Raw genomic sequence first — 19,323 nt, forward strand, 5'->3', positions numbered from 1 at the left:
ATACACCTAATGTCTCCAGTATAGTGCCAGATACACCTAATGTCTCCAGTATAGTGCTAGATACACCTAATGTCTCCAGTATAGTGCCAGATACACATAATATCTACAGTATAGTCAGGGCCGGCCCGAGTTAAATTTTTTTGGTAAGCGAATTTAGAATTTAGCGCCCCTTGATGGGATCAAATTTTAAAAGAGGTGTGGGCTCACAAGGAAGGGTCGTGGCCACACAATAGTACCCCCAGGGGTACAGGGAGATTGTCGATGACAGGGAGAAAGTGTGTGACTGGGTGGCAGAGGTGATGGAGATAGTGGATGACTGAGGAGGCTGGGGTGACAGGTAGGGAAGGGTGAAAGGGAAGGCTGGGGTGACAGGGAGCAGTATTCGCGCTGAGCCCCCCAAAAAAGTGGGTCCCAGGGACTTTTAACTTTTAAAAATTGGGGTCCTACCTGTCCTTTTCTGGGTCCCATCGGAATGAAGGTTCTTATTAATCTTATTAATGATTAAAATATAAAAATACAGACTTGATTTGGACAGTACAAAGGTGTTGCAAGGGGAGGAGGGTGGTGACAATGCTGCTGGGCTGTGTAGCATGCAGGACACTCTGCCCCAGAGCTGTAACTAGACATTTTAGTGCCCTTTGGCAGAAAGTGAATAGGTACTCCACCTCTTAGATAGCAAAGAAAAGACAGTGCGCCGAAGACGCGCCGCAAAAATTTGGGGCGTGGCTTTGTGGGAAAGGGGCGTGGCCACATAATAGTGCCAATTCACATTACACCACACAGTAGTGCCGCTTATACACATCGCACCAAGTAGAACCTCCTATACACACTGCGCCAGATAGAGCACTTTATACACACTGCGCCAGGTAGAGCACGTTATACACACTGCGCCAGGTAGAGCACGTTATACACACTGCGCCTGTCAGGAATCGGCGCTCTGCTACGTCTCACCAGCGCGCTGGTGTGCGGGCCTCCGGAGGTCTTGTCCCCAGTTGCGGCTGCATGGGTGTATTAACCGCGAGCGTTCTATTTCACATTGCTGAGTACTCCTGAGTCTGGTCCTGTGTGGGTTTTGCGGCGTGCCGATGTCCAGCCTGTGTGGACGTTACCATGACACCTGCACGCAGCTGACAGGGCCGTAACTAGGTGTGTGCCCATGGTGCCTTGCCCACAGCGCAAATGCACTGCAGGCGCACCATCTGGCAGCACACTCCCCTCCATCACCCACGCACAGCAGCTCTACCCAGTGAGGAACTAGTGTAAATTCCGCCTACCGCCGCCTCTGGAGTTGCCATGTGGTAGCATAAACCCGCATGGCGCTAACACATCCCCCACCTGTGAGTCCCGCCGCCGAGTCCTACATGGAGAGGGAGCGCTATTTCAGCGCGTTGCTCCCCCGTATCCCGCTGGTGAGTCCCGCTGCTGCCGCCTGTGAAGACAACGGGAGTGGTGCCGCAGCTAACACATCCCCGCCGCCGAGTCCTGCCGCCGGGTCCTTCATGGAGAGGGAGCACTATTTCAGCGCGTTGCCCCCCCGTATCCCGCTGGCGAGTCCCGCTGCTGCCGCCTGTGAAGACAAGTGGTGCCACAGCTAACACATCCCCGCCGCCGAGTCCTGCCGCCGGGTCCTTCATGGAGAGGGAGCGCTATTTCAGAATGTAGCTCCCGGATCGTGTCAGTGCCTGGAAGCCGGACAACCCCCACAGGTGACAATCACACACACACGTCACACACACACACTCACTCTCTTTCTTTATCTCTCTCTCTCACACTCTCTCTCTCTCGTGAAAAAAGGGGGCTCTGTTCCTGTAACATGTAGAAAACAGGGAATGCTGCCTAATGGGGGGAAAAAGGGAGATTATGCCTACCGTGCTTTGTAAAATGGGGACTCTGCCTGCCGTGCTGTGTAAAATGGGGACTCTGCCTGCCGTGCTGTCTAAAAGGGGGACTCTGCCTGCCGTGCTGTCTAAAAAGAGGACTCTGCCTGCCGTGCTGTCTAACAGGGGGACTCTGCCTGCCGTAATGTATAAAAGGGAGCTCTGTATCCATGCCTCTTCCCCGTAAAACCATGCCCCTATATTTTATCACATGCCTGCGGCGCGCATTGACCTGTTTTATATATGGTGTGTGCGTTTTTGGGGGGGGGTGGGTGCCGATGCTGTATCTTGCACACAGCGCTAAAATGTCTAGTTACGGCACTGACAGCTGATTCTGATGTTCAATCCAGCTTGTATCTCCGCCTGCAGTTTGTGTCCAATCACTGCTGGGCAGGAGGTATAACTTCCAGCTTCTGGCTCTCTCACATTGCCTCGGACAACAAGTCACACATCGTGTGCCTTAGTTCTTCTGGTTCCTGTTTCCAGCGATCCCCGTGGTTACTTCAGTTTGTTCCAGTCTTCATTCTCACAGCTCTCCTGTTAAACTCCGGACTCCAATTCCATCCAGCCACAATCACCAGCAGCAGAGACTCTCCTCAGGTGTTTGTATTACCATCTCACTTGTACACTGGCTATCTGTATTCCATCCGTGCATTTCAGCAGTATTACTATTGATGGCTTAGAGACTGTTTCCTGCTTGAGCCTAGTAAAGCTATCTGGACTTGTGTGCTTTATAGAGACTGAGTGTTTCTTATACATACCGGAGTTCTGCCTTTCAAGTTACTTTATCTTACGTTATACTGAGACTGTGTGCTATCAAGTACTATTGGACTTTAGTTATATCATCTGCCTTCAGTTTTGTTGTTTCACATTTCATTTGCAAGAGACCTCAGCTATTTAAATCCAGTTATCAACCATTGTCATTCCATTATCGGTTTTCTGTTTATACTGTGTTATCCGATCTGCTCAGTAACAATAAAACATCAGTGCCTATGCGCAGGACTATTATATTGCCTCCACGTTTTATCCATCAGACCAACACTGACCCACTAGCACCCCCGCCGGGGACAGACAAACCTAGAGACCTGACAGTTTGTCCGAGGCCCATGGACCCGGACGGTGGTCAGAGTGTGGGGTCAGGGACACTCCAAGACCTAGTGTTACGACTGGATGGTCAAGAGGCTGCGCAGCAGCAGATTATGCAATTCCTGCAAGGACTGTCTTTACGATTAGATACTTTGCAACAATTACTTCCATTTCCAGTTTCCCCAGTGTCCTCTTCAGTTACAGTTCCTGCTCCAGGTTCCTCAGTTTCCAGCTCTCCAGTTGCTCCTGTTCCAATGTCTCGCATCAATCTTCCAACCCCGAGTAAATTTGATGGTAATTCTAAGATGTGTCGTGGGTTTCTAAATCAATGCGAAGTTCAGTTTGAATTGCAGCCACAGAACTTTCCAACACCTAGAACAAAGGTGGCTTATATTGTTTCTCTTCTAGCTGGCTCTGCTTTGAATTGGGTCTCTCCGCTGTGGGAGCGAGCAGATGCAATATTGAACAACTATACTGAATTTGTTGCCGCATTCCGACGCATCTTTGACGAACCTGGGCGTACGACCTCTGCTTCTTCCGACCTCCTTCAGATCCGCCAGGGAACACGTACTGTGGGTCAGTACGTTATCCAGTTCCAGACATTGGCATCGGAGGTGAAGTGGAACAACCAGGCATTGGTTGCCGCCTTCTGGCATGGTCTGTCTGACCGCATCAAGGATGAACTGACTACTCGAGATTTACCAGAGCAACTGGAAGCTCTAATTTCCCTATGTGTCAAATTGGATCTACGTCTACGCGAGCGGACCTGTAAACGCTCTCGAGGTGATCTTCGCAAGCACCGAGCTAAGCCTCCTGTACAGTCTCTACCTATTATTACTGATGAACCCATGCAGGTAAACAAATCTCGTTTAACACCTGAGGAGCGGTCCAGAAGATTAAAGGAAAGACTGTGTCTCTATTGTGCTGCTGCTGGTCATCTGATTGGTTCCTGCCCTGCTCGGCCGGGAAACGCCAGGTCCTAACTTGTAGAGGAGGAGTCAAGTTAGGGCTTTTGAATAAAGCTCCTTCATCTCAGGATCTTTTATTACCTGTCACCTTGGAAAGGTCTGAGGGACTCCAATCTTTGTCTGCCTTAGTGGATTGTGGTGCTGCTGGGAATTTTATCACGCAAGCTGCAGTGGATAGACTTCATCTCCCAGTGACTAAGCTGTGTCGTCCAGTTTATCTCACGGCCGTGGACGGAAGCCGTATTTCTGAAGGTTCCATCTTTCAGCAAACCAAGCCGGTAGTTCTAGGAGTAGGCTTCCTGCATTCTGAGCTCATTGAGTTCCTGGTTATACCCAAAGCGGGCTATGAGATAGTACTGGGTATGCCTTGGCTCCAACTGCACAATCCGCAATTTGACTGGTCCACATTGCAGTTAACATCATGGAGTTCCTCCTGTCGTCAGTCTTGTCTGGCTCAAGTGTTTCCAATAAAGTCTTCTGGTGTAAAGTCTCAGCCTGGCCTCCCGGAGGCCTATCAGGAATTCACTGACGTCTTCAGTGAGAAAGCAGCGGATGTCTTGCCTCCCCATCGAGAGTGGGATTGTCCCATCAATCTGGTTCCAGGGAGCAAGCCGCCTAGAGGCCGTACATACCCTCTTTCAGTCCCAGAAACTCAAGCCATGAGTGAATACATAAAGGAAAATTTACAGAAAGGTTTCATCCGTCCATCCACTTCCCCAGCTGGTGCTGGATTCTTCTTCGTCAAGAAGAAAGATGGAGGACTTCGCCCCTGTATCGATTATCGGGGTTTAAATGACATCACGATCAAAAATAGCTTCCCGTTACCTCTTATCACAGAGCTGTTTGACAGAGTTAGAGGGGCTTGCATCTTCACGAAACTGGATCTTCGCGGGGCTTACAACCTTATCAGGATTCGAAGTGGTGATGAGTGGAAAACCGCCTTCAATACTCGTGACGGCCACTATGAATATCTAGTGATGCCCTTCGGTTTAAGTAATGCCCCTGCCGTGTTTCAAAACTTTGTCAACGAAGTGTTTAGAGATCTCTTGTATAAATGTGTGGTGGTTTACCTCGATGACATCTTGATATTCTCCCGTGATTTAGTCTCTCATCGCCAACAGGTGAAGGAGGTTCTGCAACGTCTTCGACGGAATCATCTGTATGGCAAATTGTCCAAATGCACATTTGAAGCTTCTTCAATATCTTTCTTAGGATACATCATTTCCGGAACAGATCTTCAGATGGATCCAGCTAAACTGGAAGCTATAGAAAACTGGTCTCTTCCAACAACACTCAAGTCAGTTCAACGCTTCATTGGCTTCGCCAATTACTACAGAAAGTTTATTAAAGGCTTTTCCACGCTAATAGCTCCAATTACCTGCCTTACCCGGAAAGGGGGAAATCCTTCCCAATGGTCTGATGACGCACTGTCCGCTTTTCACAAAATAAAACAAGCTTTTATTTCAGCTCCTGTGTTACAGCAGCCGGATGTCAGTAAAGCCTTCATCTTGGAAGTGGACGCTTCAACGGTTGGCGTGGGCGCAGTCCTGTCCCAGGTTGGCAGTGATGGTAAGACTCACCCCTGTGGGTTTTTTTCTCGCTGGTTTTCATCTGCAGAAATGAACTATACCATCGGCGACCAGGAGTTGTTAGCAATCAAATTGGCCCTTGAAGAATGGAGGTATCTGCTGGAGGGTACGAGATTTCCCATTACAATCTATACGGATCACAAGAACCTTCTCTACTTGAAAGCCGCGCAGTGTCTGAATCCTCGGCAAGCAAGGTGGGCTCTATTCTTTTCTCACTTTGATTTTAAGTTGATGTTTAGACCGGGCTCACAAAATGTCAAAGCGAATGCTTTGTCTCGCTCCATGAGCTCAAACGAGGAATCCTCAGAACAGGCTGCTCGACCAGTATTAAATCCAGTGGTTTTCGCAGCTACAGGGATGTCGCAAGTCCCGCCTCCAGGCAAGATGTTTGTCTCTCCGGAGCTTCGTCCAAACCTTCTGTCTTGGGCTCATACGTCCAAGTTTACTTGTCACCCTGGGGTTCTAAAGACTTTTAAGTTTCTGTCTCAAACGTATTGGTGGCCTCGTATGAAGGTAGATATTCAAGAGTTCATAGCTTCATGTCCCAAATGTGCTCAGCATAAAAATTCTCGTCAGGCTTCCGCAGGCCAATTGATTCCCAATTCCATTTCTAAGCGCCCCTGGTCTCATGTGTCGATGGACTTTATTTCTGATCTCCCTCCATCCAAAGGGTATGACACCATCTGGGTAGTAGTCGATAGGTTTTCAAAAATGGCACACTTCATTCCTCATGGGATTACCCTCTACTCCAAAGTTGGCTCAGTTGTTTCTTCGTGAAATATTCAGGTTACATGGACTTCCAACAGAAATCATATCTGACCGAGGAGTACAATTTGTGGCCAAGTTTTGGAGGGCTCTGTGTTCAGCGCTACAGGTGAAACTGAAGTTCTCTACGGCCTATCATCCTCAAACAAATGGGCAGACAGAGAGGGTAAATCAAGAACTTGAGACCTATTTAAGACTGTATATCTCTACTTCGCAGGATGACTGGGTAGAATTGTTGCCATGGGCGGAGTTTGCTCATAATTTCCGTTATCATACTTCAACTGACACAACTCCTATTTTCGCAGTTTATGGCCAGCATCCTAGAGTACCGGATTTCCAAGAATTACCTGCCATAGATGTGCCTACGGCTGCTTCTGCTCTCCAGCGGTTCGCTCAAATTTGGAAAGAGATTCATTCATCTCTTAAAAAAGTTTCTCAACGGTACAAAATGTTCGCTGATCAGAAGAGGCGAGCAGTTCCTAGTTTGAAACCGGGCGATAAGGTCTGGTTATCTACCCGTAATTTCCGGCTCAGAGTCCCCTCAATGAAGTTTGCTCCACGGTTTATTGGACCTTTTCCAGTAGAAAGTGTTATTAATCCGGTGGTTTATAAGTTAAAACTGCCTGTTTTTTTGAAAATACCCAACTCATTCCATATTTCTCTCCTCAGACCACTAATTCTCAATCGTTTCCAGAGAACGCTTCCAGCAGCTCCGAAGGTACGAACTCATCGGGGCGTGGAATACGAGGTGGAAAAGATATTAGACTCTCGACATCGTTATGGTCATCTGCAATATCTCATTGACTGGTCTGGATATGGTCCTGAAGAAAGGAGTTGGGTCGACGCCACGGATGTACATGCTCCACGTCTGATCCAAGCCTTCCACAGACTCTTCCCTGCCAAGCCTCGTGGGTATTCGGTGCCCACCCATAAAGGAGGGGGTACTGTCAGGAATCGGCGCTCTGCTACGTCTCACTTACCAGCGCGCTGGTGTGCGGGCCTCCAGAGGTCTTGTCCCCAGTTGCGGCTGCATGGGTGTAGTAACCGCGAGCGTTCTATTTCACATTGCTGAGTACTCCTGAGTCTGGTCCTGTGTGGGTTTTGCGGCGTGCCGATGTCCAGCCTGTGTGGACGTTACCATGACACCTGCACGCAGCTGATTCTGATGTTCAATCCAGCTTGTATCTCCGCCTGCAGTTTGTGTCCAATCACTGCTGGGCAGGAGGTATAACTTCCAGCTTGTGGCTCTCTCACATTGCCTCGGACAACAAGTCACACATCGTGTGCCTTAGTTCTTCTGGTTCCTGTTTCCAGCGATTCCCGTGGTTACTTCCGTTTGTTCCAGTCTTCATTCTCACAGCTCTCCTGTTAAACTCCGGACTCCAATTCCATCCAGCCACAATCACCAGCAGCAGAGACTCTCCTCAGGTGTTTGTATTACCATCTCACTTGTACACTGGCTATCTGTATTCCATCCGTGCATTTCAGCAGTATTACTATTGATGGCTTAGAGACTGTTTCCTGCTTGAGCCTAGTAAAGCTATCTGGACTTGTGTGCTTTATAGAGACTGAGTGTTTCTTATACATACCGGAGTTCTGCCTTTCAAGTTACTTTATCTTACGTTATACTGAGACTGTGTGCTATCAAGTACTATTGGACTTTAGTTATATCATCTGCCTTCAGTTTTGTTGTTTCACATTTCATTTGCAAGAGACCTCAGCTATTTAAATCCAGTTATCAACCATTGTCATTCCATTATCGGTTTTCTGTTTATACTGTGTTATCCGATCTGCTCAGTAACAATAAAACATCAGTGCCTATGCGCAGGACTATTATATTGCCTCCACGTTTTATCCATCAGACCAACACTGACCCACTAGCACCCCCACCGGGGACAGACAAACCTAGAGACCTGACAGCCCCAGATATAGCACTTTATACACACTGCGCCAGGTAGAGCACTTTATACACACTGCGCCAGGTAGAGCACTTTATACACACTGCGCCAGGTAGAGCACGTTATACACACTGTGCCAGATAGAGCACTTTATACACACTGTGCATGGTAGAGCACGTTATACACACTGCGCCAGATAGAGCACTTTATACACACTGCGCCAGGTAGAGCATGTTATACACACTGCGCCAGATAGAGCACTTTATACACACTGCGCCAGGTAGAGCACGTTATACACAGTGCGCCAGGTAGAGCACGTTATACACAGTGCGCCAGGTAGAGCACGTTATACACAGTGCGCCAGGTAGAGCACGTTATACACAATGCGTGCTGTGTGTCCACAAAGTGTCCAATTTGTGTGTCCACAAATGTGTGCTGTGATCAGAGCTGCCTGGCACTGGCACACTGCAGGACACACAGCCCGGCATATCTGCTAACTACAGCTGAGCTGAGCTGCTTCTTGAACTTACAGCATACCATTTCTTGTGCAAGAGCTGTGTCTGTGTGCCCTTAGACCTGACCTAGGCTGTGAGAGCTGGCTGCATGAAGGATTCAGGAAAAACTTTCCTGATACTGCAGCTCCATTAGACACCCAACTTCTCTCCCCACCACACACACCTCAGATCACAGCACAGCACCATCAGTCTGATATGCCCCCCAGCAGTGTCAGCTACACATAATATGCCCCCCAGCAGTGTCAGCTACACATAATATGCCCCCCAGCAGTGCCAGCTACACATGATATGACCCCCAGCAGTGCCAGATAGACATGATATGCCCCCCCAGCAGTGCCAGCTACACATGATATGCCCCACAGCAGTGCCAGCTACATTTCATATGCCCCACAGCAGTGCCAGCTACATATGATATGCCCCACAGCAATGTCAGATACACACGTCCCCACAGTGCCAGATACATATATTCCCCACAGTGCCAAATACATATATGCCCCCAGTGCCAGATACATAAATGTCCCCACAGTGCCAGATACATATAAGCCCCCACAGTGCCAGATAGATATATATATATATATATATATATGCCCCCACAGTGCCAGATACATATATGCCCCCACAGTGGCAAATACATATATGCCCCAGTGCCAGATACACATGTCCCCACAGTGCCAGATACATATATGCCCCCACAGGGCCAGATACATATATGCCCCAGTGCCAGATACACATGTCCCCACAGTGCCAGATACATATATGCCCCCAGTGCCAGATACACATGTCCCCACACAGTGCCAGATACACATGCCCCCACACAGTGCCAGATATGCCCCCAATGCCAGATACACATGTCCCCACACAGTGCCATATATGCCCCCACAATGCCAGATATGCCCCCAATGCCAGATACATATGTCCCCACACAGTGCCAGATATGCCCCAGTGCCAGATACACATGCCCCCACAGTGCCAGATACACATGCCCCCACACAGTGCCAGATATGCCATATATGCCCCCACAATGCCAGATATGCCCCCAATGCCAGATACATATGTCCCCACACAGTGCCAGATATGCCCCCATTGCCAGATACACATGCCCCCACAGTGCAAGATATGCCCCCAGTGCCAAATACACATGCCCCCACAGTGCCAGATACACATTCCCCCACAGTGCCAGATATGCCCCTAATGCCAGATACATATGTCCCCACACAGTGCCAGATATGCCCCCAGTGCCAGATACATATGCCCCCACAGTGCCAGATATGCCCCCAGTGCCAGATACACATGCCTCCACAGTGCCATATATGCCCCAGTGCCAAATACACATGCCCCCACAGTGCCAGATACACATGCCCCCACATGCCAGATACACATGTCTCCAGAGTGCCAGATATGCCCTCACAGTACCTGAGCCAGCGACGAGGGAGGGGGAGTGCTGTGGGCTGCGGGCGGACTAAAGCTGAACTACTCAGTGCGCCGCACAGAGCAGTTTAGCATAGTCCCACCCACAGCACTCCCCCTGCCTCGTCATAACACACAGGGAACCACTGCTGGTAATCGGAGGCGGGTCGGGATGGACGTACGCTGCTGCAGGCTACAGGTCCAGGCTCCAGTATGGCGACTTCTACCCAGGCCCAGCATGTTTATAGATTATGTACGTTTTTATTATGCATCTGTTGTTTGATTTATGTGTGTGCTTTCGGTCATTGTATAATGTATTTTTCTGTTTTGTGGCTAGTGTTCTATGCGTATTAAACTTGTGTTAAAAAGTAAGGAAATTTATGGGGATCCGGTTAGGATCCCGGCAGTCGGAATTAAGATGCCGGAATCCCAACGATGCTCGGAATGCCGACGCCGGCATCCAGACAGGGATTGAAGTGCTGGCGCCGGAATCCCGAACACCGGAAACCCGATCAAGGTCTGTCAGGACTCTGCACTGGTAAGCAGCGGTGGGGGTGGGGTAGGTTTAAACTGTGTGTGTGTGGGGGGGGGGGGTATGGTTAGATTTCGGGGGAGTAGGAAAGGTTAAGGTTAGGCTGTGGGGGGAGGAAGGGTTAGGCTGCGGAGGGAGGGTTAGGGTTAAGCTGCGGGAAGACGGGTTTAGGGTTAGGTACCAACGGGGAGTGTAAAGGGGGGGTACACACGGAGAGATCCAAGCTTAATATCTAAGCAATCTGACTAGATTGCTTAGATTTTATGTACGGATCTGTCGTGTGTATGCCCCCCCCCAGCGATAGCGATGCACGTCCCCGCGTAACGCTATCGCTGGTGCTAGATTGAGCCAGCATGCAGGATCAGTCTAGCGGGTTACTCACTTCAGCGCTGCGAGAAGTGAGTGGCCCCCTGTCGCCCCCCACCTCGCTCAGCACATCGCGCTGTACTGAGCGGGGGGAGAGATGTGTGCTGAGTGGTCTGTGTTAAGGTCGCTCAGCACACATCTCTCCCGTCAGTACTGGCCTTTTAGGGTTAAGCTGCGGGGGGGAGGTTACGGTCAGGCTGCGGAACAGGAGGGTTAGAGCTAGGGGTAGTTTTCTTACCAAATAGGTGTTGAGATCCTGAGCCTCGGGATGCCACTGCCCTATTTTGACTGCTGGCTTCCCAAGCATCGGGATCCCGATACCATCCCGATTTATGTGCTTGTATCAGTTGGGAATGATAATAAACTAGACCGGGTAATTTTACCATTCATAGAATAGAAACAGAGAATATGACGGCAGATATACTAAGCCTTGGAGAGAGATAATGTGGAGAGGGAGAGACTACCAACCAATCAGCTCCTAACTGTCATTTTTCAAGTACAGTAAAATGGGAGTTCAGAGCTGATTGGCTAGTACTTTATCTCTTCACTTAGGGGGGAATGTACTATGCAGCGAAAAGAGTGCTTTGTAACATTTTATATTATGCAAATTATAAATGTTACTTCAGTGCTGATTGGTTGTCATGGGCAACTTCTCCACTGGCTCACTTCTCCACTCATGTCACTGCTTAGTACAACTCCCCCTTAATCACTCTCCAAGGGTTAGTACATCTCCGCCCTAGTCTACCGTAAACACATGTTCACACACATTAGGTTTTTTTTTTCTTGTCAGGAGCCAATTAACCAATCAGTATATTTTTGGAATATGGAAGGAAACCCACATAAGCATAGGGAGGATATACAAACTCCACACAGTTAAGACTGTAGCGGGAATTGAACCCAGTGCTGTGAGGCAGCAATACCAACCATTACACCATCAGTTCATTAAGGGTTATACCATTAAACATAGAAAACAAAGATAGTTTTATAATGAGCTGTAATTGGTGTGACTGTACATGCTCACAGGCATTATGATGCTTTATACAATCAGACCAATATGCCCTGTGCTTATGGTGCATTTATCACCTTGCACTTATCACTGGTTTATCACTTCCTTATGCCTTCTCCAGGTTAATACATCTGCCCCAAAGTTACTATTTCACTTGTAAATAAACTACAGCTTCTACAACTGAAAAGTGGTGATGTTGCCCACAGCAACCAATCAGATTCCATTTCTCATTTTCTAGGATGCAATAGATAAATTATAGAATCTCCTTGCTATGGGCAACACCTCCACTTTTCATTGTTAGAAGCTTTAGCAAATCTACACCTAAGGGGGTAATTCAATTGGGTGTGAGGTTTCACGAGGTAAAAAACCTTACATACCTCGCACCCGTTTTTTTAAGAAATAAAATATACTCACCTGCTTGGTAGTCTCCCCTCCATATTCCCACTGGGAAGGGGGCTGCTTGGGGGTCCATGGCTACTGAAAGGTGCCGGGGGAAAAGACACTGCATGGTGAGTCACGCACACTTACACACATTCACACATACTCACCGCTACTGCAGGAGTCTGGATCCAGGAGCTGGAGGAAGAAGACACCACATCAGAAGCTGAGTAATTACAGACTAATTAAGCTAATTGGAGATTTCCAATTGCTTAATTAGTCCTCGGAGGGGGTGCTTTGTGCCGCCGGGGTGCCAGAGCAAATCCCATTGAATTTTCCTAATAATAACGATTTTAGGAAAAATCAGACTTGTTCCGGAGAAGCATGAAAAAAGACACAGTGATTTCTATAGAGATCACAGCGTCCCATTTTCAGTCCTCTAATTGTATTGGAAAACCATGCGGGTACAGGAACATTTCCCCCCGTCAATTGAATTCCCCCCTAATTGTTTTGAGTGACATTTGACATACAGCATAGGCCCTGCTATCATTTCTGCGCCGCATCTGCATCTGCATGTTAGGTACATTTTCACATCATAATAAATAAGTATCCAAAAAGCCTTAAAAAAAAAAAATGGACCAAAAGGGTGATGGTCAGAAAGATAAAACACTGGAAACAGGGAGCTTTGCTCAGTAATGTATTAATATTGTCTATCACATTTGCCATAAAAGTGAAATTCTTCAGATCTGATCTCTTACAAGGGAAGAGCCTAGAGGGAGCAGGAGGGCTATACTTTTAACAGCTGACCATTTTGGATCATCAGGACTTACCTAAATTCTGCCATTAATGTATTTAAGTGTGTGCACACAGATTACAACGTCTCTTATGGCGGCATTGTAACTGCGGTTTACGAATGGTACTTGGGGGTAGATATTTGATGGTTTGTTATATGTGAAAACTGTATCTGGCCACGTTAAGGAGTCTATTCATAAAGACACAAAAAACAAATTGTTACTTATCACTATATATCGCATCGGTTCGATACTATGTATAGCTGTGATAAGTAGTAATTTGTGTATAATCACCTCTTTAGCAATGCGATGCAGTGTCTGGGGCTCCAGCGAAGCTGTCTGCTCTGGCGGTCACATTTTGCGATGTTCGGAGTAAGCCAGCGGGTCTCTCTGTGCTTGCGCCACCGGCTGACCTCCCGGGAGTCCGCAGGGGCTGCTGGGAGGTAAGGGGGTGAAGCCAGCACAGGTGCCGAGCAGTGAGCAGGGAAGCATTGAGCTTCACTGCCGTCTACACACCGATGTTCAGGTTGCACCATCCTGAGATGGCGAACCTGAACTTCGTGGAGAAGCAGAAAGCGGAGCTTTTCGTTCCTTCATGAATCACACTCAAAGTATGGTTATGTGATTCAGGGGTCTATTCATGAAGCAGTGAAAAGTGTGGAGAAGTGAGCCAGTGGAGAAGTTGCCCATGGCAACCAATCAGCATTGAAGTAACATTTATATTTTGCATTCTGATTGGTTGTCCTGGGCAACTTCTCCACAGTCTCATTTCTCCACTCTTATCACTGCTTCATGAATAGACCACTAGGTCACAGAGCAGGGGTGCCACTGGAGAAGTCAGGAACCCACGGTAACTTGCTCCGTGAATAGCAGGCAGCAGAGAAAAGTCCTGCTTAATGCAAAACAGGGCTATTCATTGCTTTATGAATAGACCCCTAAGTGCGGCAGTTACTGTTTCACTGAATGTATTTTTGCACTAAATGCCGAAGCACACTTCCCCTAATAGGCACCACTGATATGCCAATGGCGGCGATGTGACCAAACCAATGTATGAAAGGTCACATCGCCTGCCCGGCTGATATTTCACCTATAACAAAACTGCCAGGCCTGACAGGCGCTGCTTTCCCCTGTATGACCTGACGTGGGTGGGCGCTGGGAGAGGTCTGTCCTTTCCAGGTGTCCACTGGTCCTCAGCATCCACAAATAACGAACACACATGCGCCGATCACGCTGGTGCATGGGCAGTAGTTACAGGCGAGCTGAAAGGGACAGCCGAAAGTGGGAGAGCGCACGTCACCGGCAAGGTAATTTAGCTCTCTCTAAATCGGCTGTATGAATAATAATACATTCCGATGATTTGTGGACCCACTTCACCACAATCCAGAGGTGAAGCGAGCCCACACACATAAGGAACGAAGCATGAAGAATTATACATTTACCTCTCGGTCACATAAGAAACTACCGTTCCTGGACTATTTTATGGGTCATGTAGAGTCTGTCGTGACATACTCTCTTCATATCCCACTAATAATAATTACATGTGACGTTCTTAGCTCCAAGCTTCAGCATGTTATGACTTTATCCTGTCTATATTTAATTGCAGCACATCTTGTAATGGTTTTGTTTAGTTTCTAGGTGTGGAGAAAGTCCTTTGGCCACTGACACTGATAACTATGGCCTCCTCTCTCGAATTGTGGGTGGTACAGTAGCAAAAAAGTTGACACACCCATGGATAGTAAGTTCATAACTATAACCTTAAAACCATAAAGGCAATGGTATTAAATGACAGCAAATTGCACACTGCTGTGAGAACTGCTAAGATAATCCATCGCATGTCTTCAATTCAACGTAAGGATCCGGTCAGTGGTTACTCGGCTCCAATATGTTTTTGTCTAATGAAAGTATTGTGTGCTTCCTGACTAGCTGCTGGTATTTCAAATATAACTTCTTCCTTCTATGAGCTGTTAAAAACTCCAACATACCTCATTGATGTAACACAAGCTGCCTCTGTATTGCTCCAGTGTATCTGAATGGTCACTGTGCATTCCTAATGTCCCTTCCCCAACAGAAGAGTGTTAGGTGTGCAGATTGCTTTAAAAATCTGAAGACGCTCATTGAACAGAAGTGTAAACCCCTGAAAATCCAGCCACCTACTGCATTATAATATTACCATCCTTTCTGTTAGATATTTATTTCATCCTTGCCTACCTGACCCTCTCCATGAGGGAGAAAATGCTCTTTTCCTGGACTTTCCTGGTAGTGTATGATTGCCATCACCTGTGGTGAAACACCTTTCTTATCAATTAACTAGCTCACCACAGGTGATGGCAATCATACATTACCAGGAAAGTCCAGGGACGGAGCATTTTCTCCCTCATGGAGAGGGTCAGGTAGGCAAGTATGATTTATTTACTCTTGAACTATTGCTTCTGTTGGCCTCATGCATACCTCCCAACATGACCCTCTCCAGGAGGGACAGAATGCTCTGCTTCTGGACTTTTCTCTTAATGTATGATTGCCATCACCTGTGGTGAGACACCTTTCTTTTCCATTAACTTGTTCAAAACAGGTGCCGGCAATCACACTTTAAGAGGAAAGTCCAGAAGCAGAGCATTGTGTCCCTCCTGGAGAGGGTCATGTTGGGAGGTATGCCTCATGTATGGCTAAAATGAATCATGGGTGCATACCTCCCAACACGACCCTCTCCAGGAGGGACAAAATGCTCTGCTACTGTGCTTTCCTCTTAATGTATGATTGCCATCACCTGTGCTGAACAGGTTAATGCATAAGAAAGGTGATTCAGTACAGGTGACGGCAAGCATACATTAAGAGGGAAGTCCAGGAGCAGAGCAGATTCTGCTCCTCCTGGAGGGGGTCATGTTGGGAGGTATGTGGGTTTAAGAGGACATTGGGACTGTTTTAAAACATTGTCCTTATTTTGCATGTGTGGAGCTTACGGTTATATTTTATGAAGTGCGCCCAATAAATACTTCTCTGCAGTAACATGTAGGCGCAAATTAGGGGACAATGAGATAAAACCACCCCCAGCTCTTCAGTCCTTTTATGAAATGAAAATGGCTGTGTGGACACGGCCCTATAATTGAACCCTGTTCTCCCCCTCCCCACCTCTTGTCTCTACAATCTCACCTATTTTGCAAGGAACGTCCTAACGCCGACCAACTCTCCCCTGCACACGGGTGTGGGTTGATAGATGGTGTCTATCTATTGACTGTCTAACTAGACACTATGTGTTAGACAGACATTAGGTCGATAGGGTCAAAAGGTCAACATGAAAAAGGTAGACAGTACAAAAAGTCGACAGGGTCAAAAGGTCGACAGGGTCATAAAGTCAACATGAAAATGGTTGACACAAAAAAGGTAGACACCATGTTTTTTGCATTTCTCTTACGTCCTAGAGGATGCTGGGGTCCACATTAGTACCATGGGGTATAGACGGGTCCGCTAGGAGCCACTGGCACTTTAAGAGTTTAATACTGTGGGCTGGCTCCTCCCTCTATGCCCACCCTACCAGACTCAGTTTAGAAAATGTGCCCGGAGGAGCCGGTCACAGCTAGGGTAGCTCCATAGGAGTTTCTCTGGTTTTATTATTTTTTTTTAGAGATAAGCACAGGGAGACTGCTGGCAACAGCCTCCCTGCTTCGTGGGACTAAGGCGGGGAGTTGTGTCCGCCCTGCGGGGTTTGAGCCACTATCTCCGCTGACAGGACACTGAGCTCCTGAGGGGAATGATCGTTCGCCGCCACAGGTGATCGCGCACCCCCGCAGCATGCCGCCACCCCCTTACAGAGCCAGAAGAGCAAAGTGGCGAGTGAGTCACCGACCCCCCTAGCAAGTGGGGGGCCGGTGTGAAGATGGCGGAAACAGGGTGGGAGCGCAGTGCAGCTGCACTCCAGAGGCTCAGCAGTACTTTGTGTGGCGCTGTGAGGGGCGCCCTGAGCCAGCGCCGAACCCTACAATGGTCATAAAGTATGTCTGGGACCCCGGAGGCCTCTGCCAGCAAAATCCTCAGGCCAGTATAAAAGAAGAGGTAGCGGGAAGCAGCGCCATGGAAGGGGGCGGGGCTTCTCCTCAGAGCGGACCCAGCAGCGTTCTGCACCATTTTTCCTGACAGGGAGAGCTGTCCATCCTATTCAACTTCAGGTATCTTGTACGGTACCAGGGGGTTGTAGAAGGGGGGGGGGAGGCTGTGTAACTGCTGTGTAACCTATTAAGATGCACAGTAAGCGCTGGGTAGTGATTTCACTCTGTCCAAAAAGTGCTGCGTGTGGGTTGGCTCCAATCTCTGTGGCTCTCTTGGCATTCTTTGGGGGGGGGGGAGAACCGTGTGTGTGTGTGTGTGTAGGGCCGGTGCAAGGTTTCTCGGCACCCTAGGCAAAAGTTCTGCCTACTGCCCCTTCCCCCTAACAGGCCTTCAGGTGAAAAGCATACTGCTGCTCTCCCCCAACCCCAGTCTGTTGCATGGCTGCTCTCTTCTCCCCATCTCCATAGTCTGTGTGGATTCCTGCTGCTCTCACCCCCTTTCCCCTACTCTTTTAAATGTCTTCTGTCCTATCCCCTCCACCATCTGTGTGCATGCTGCTGCTCATCCACCCCAGATAGTGTGCATGCCTGCTGCTCATCTCAGCACCTGCCCCCTAAGACTGCTGCTCTCCCCCTCTTTCCTTATCAAATGCGGACAGTGCACTGTGCAGCCACCTCACCTGCAGGCTGCGATGCAGAGATGGGACTGAGTAGTCTGTGAAAGAGCCTGGAATGAAGAGCAGCGCCGCATGTCACCCTGCAATACAGGAGCTTGGCAGTCATGGCTTTTGTAGATACGAGTGATGGGGGGATTGCGGCAGTTGTGAGAGGTAGGACCACGCTACCTTTTTCATGCAGCTGTAGCAGGTCGCCCCCTCAGGTCCCGGCGCCCCTAGGCAGCTGCCTAGTGGAAGCTCCGGCCGTGTGTGTGTGTGTGTGTGTGTGTGTGTGTGTGTGTGGAGTGTTTGCTGTCTCTAAGCGCCATGTCTAGGGACTCTGGCCCTCATTCCGAGTTGATCACTCGCTAGCTGCTTTTAGCAGCAGTGCAAACGCTAGGCCGCCGCCCTCTGGGAGTGTATCTTAGCTTAGCAGAAGTGCGAACGAAAGGATTGCAGAACTGCTCCCCAAAAAATTGTGCATTTTCTGAGCAGCTTGAAACGTACTCCTAGCTAGCGATGACTTCAGAGTGTTCATTTCCTGTTTTGACGTCACAAACATGCCCTGTGTTCGGCCAGCCACTTACCCGTTTCCCCAGCCACTTTATCGGGCACGCCTGCGTTTTTACACACACTCCCCGAAAACGCTCAGTTTCCGCCCAGAAACACCGACTTCCTGTCAATCACTCACCGATCAGCAGTGCGACTGAAAAGCGTCGCTAAACCTTGTGTGAAACTGCATAGTTCTGTGTGAAAGTATGGCGCGCGTGCACAGTGCGCACCATACACATGCGCAGAAGTGCCGCTTTTTCAACTAATCGCCGCGCTGCGACCGAAAGCATGATTCTCAGATTTCTGCTAGGGTAGCACAGACTGAGACTGCTACTCAGGTTTTACAGAACTCTATGGCGGTTTGGTCCGGTGTTGTCCCTTCAGGGCCCTCTAGCGTACACACTCAAAAGCGTGCTCTTGCCCAGGTTATGCAGGATGACACGGATACCAATTCTGACACGGCAGACAGTGATGGGGATGTGCTACGGGGGGGCAGCATCTCTTGCTAAAGGGGTGCAGTTTATGATTGAGGCCATTTGAGATGTGTTGAATATTACTATCACAACTCCTGAGCAGTTTGAGGAGGCTTACTTCACAGATAATAAGAAAGCCTCGCTAACCTTCCCTGTATCTAAGGAATGAAATGCTATATTTGAACAATCCTGGGAAAACCCAGAGAAAAAATTCCAGATCCCAGGAAAGTTTCTGGTTGCTTTTCCCTTCCCTGAGGAAGACAGAAAGTGATGGGAAACCCCACCCATAGTTGACGCATCTGTTTTCAGACTGTCAAAGAAGGTGGTTTTCCCTGTCCCGGGTTCTACCGTGTTAAATGAACCGGCAGATCGCAAGGTTGACCCTACGGTCAAATCCATCTACACGGCTTCAGGGGCGATAGTG

The 19,323-nt window shown here is 48.5% G+C and overlaps 1 protein-coding gene across 4 annotated transcripts in view; it reads left to right on the top strand.

Annotated features, from left to right (window-relative positions):
* The first annotated feature begins 10,201 nt into the window (after positions 1-10,201).
* Positions 10,202-19,323, top strand: part of LOC134968915 (ovochymase-2-like) — a 235,824-nt gene continuing 226,702 nt past the window's right edge. Inside the window, exons 1-2 of one of the 4 annotated variants that reach the window (XM_063944489.1) lie at positions 10,229-10,358; positions 14,807-14,913. In XM_063944489.1, coding sequence (XP_063800559.1) covers positions 10,319-10,358; positions 14,807-14,913 — 147 coding nt within the window. In that variant the 5' untranslated portion in view covers positions 10,229-10,318. Of the gene's footprint in view, positions 10,359-10,519; positions 10,644-14,806; positions 14,914-19,323 lie in introns of those variants that run through there. The other 3 variants (XM_063944488.1, XM_063944490.1, XM_063944493.1) reach the window with 3 other exon arrangements.

This window comes from Pseudophryne corroboree, chromosome 11 (genome assembly GCF_028390025.1).
Source record: "Pseudophryne corroboree isolate aPseCor3 chromosome 11, aPseCor3.hap2, whole genome shotgun sequence".
In the NCBI taxonomy this organism is placed as follows: domain Eukaryota; kingdom Metazoa; phylum Chordata; class Amphibia; order Anura; family Myobatrachidae; genus Pseudophryne; species Pseudophryne corroboree.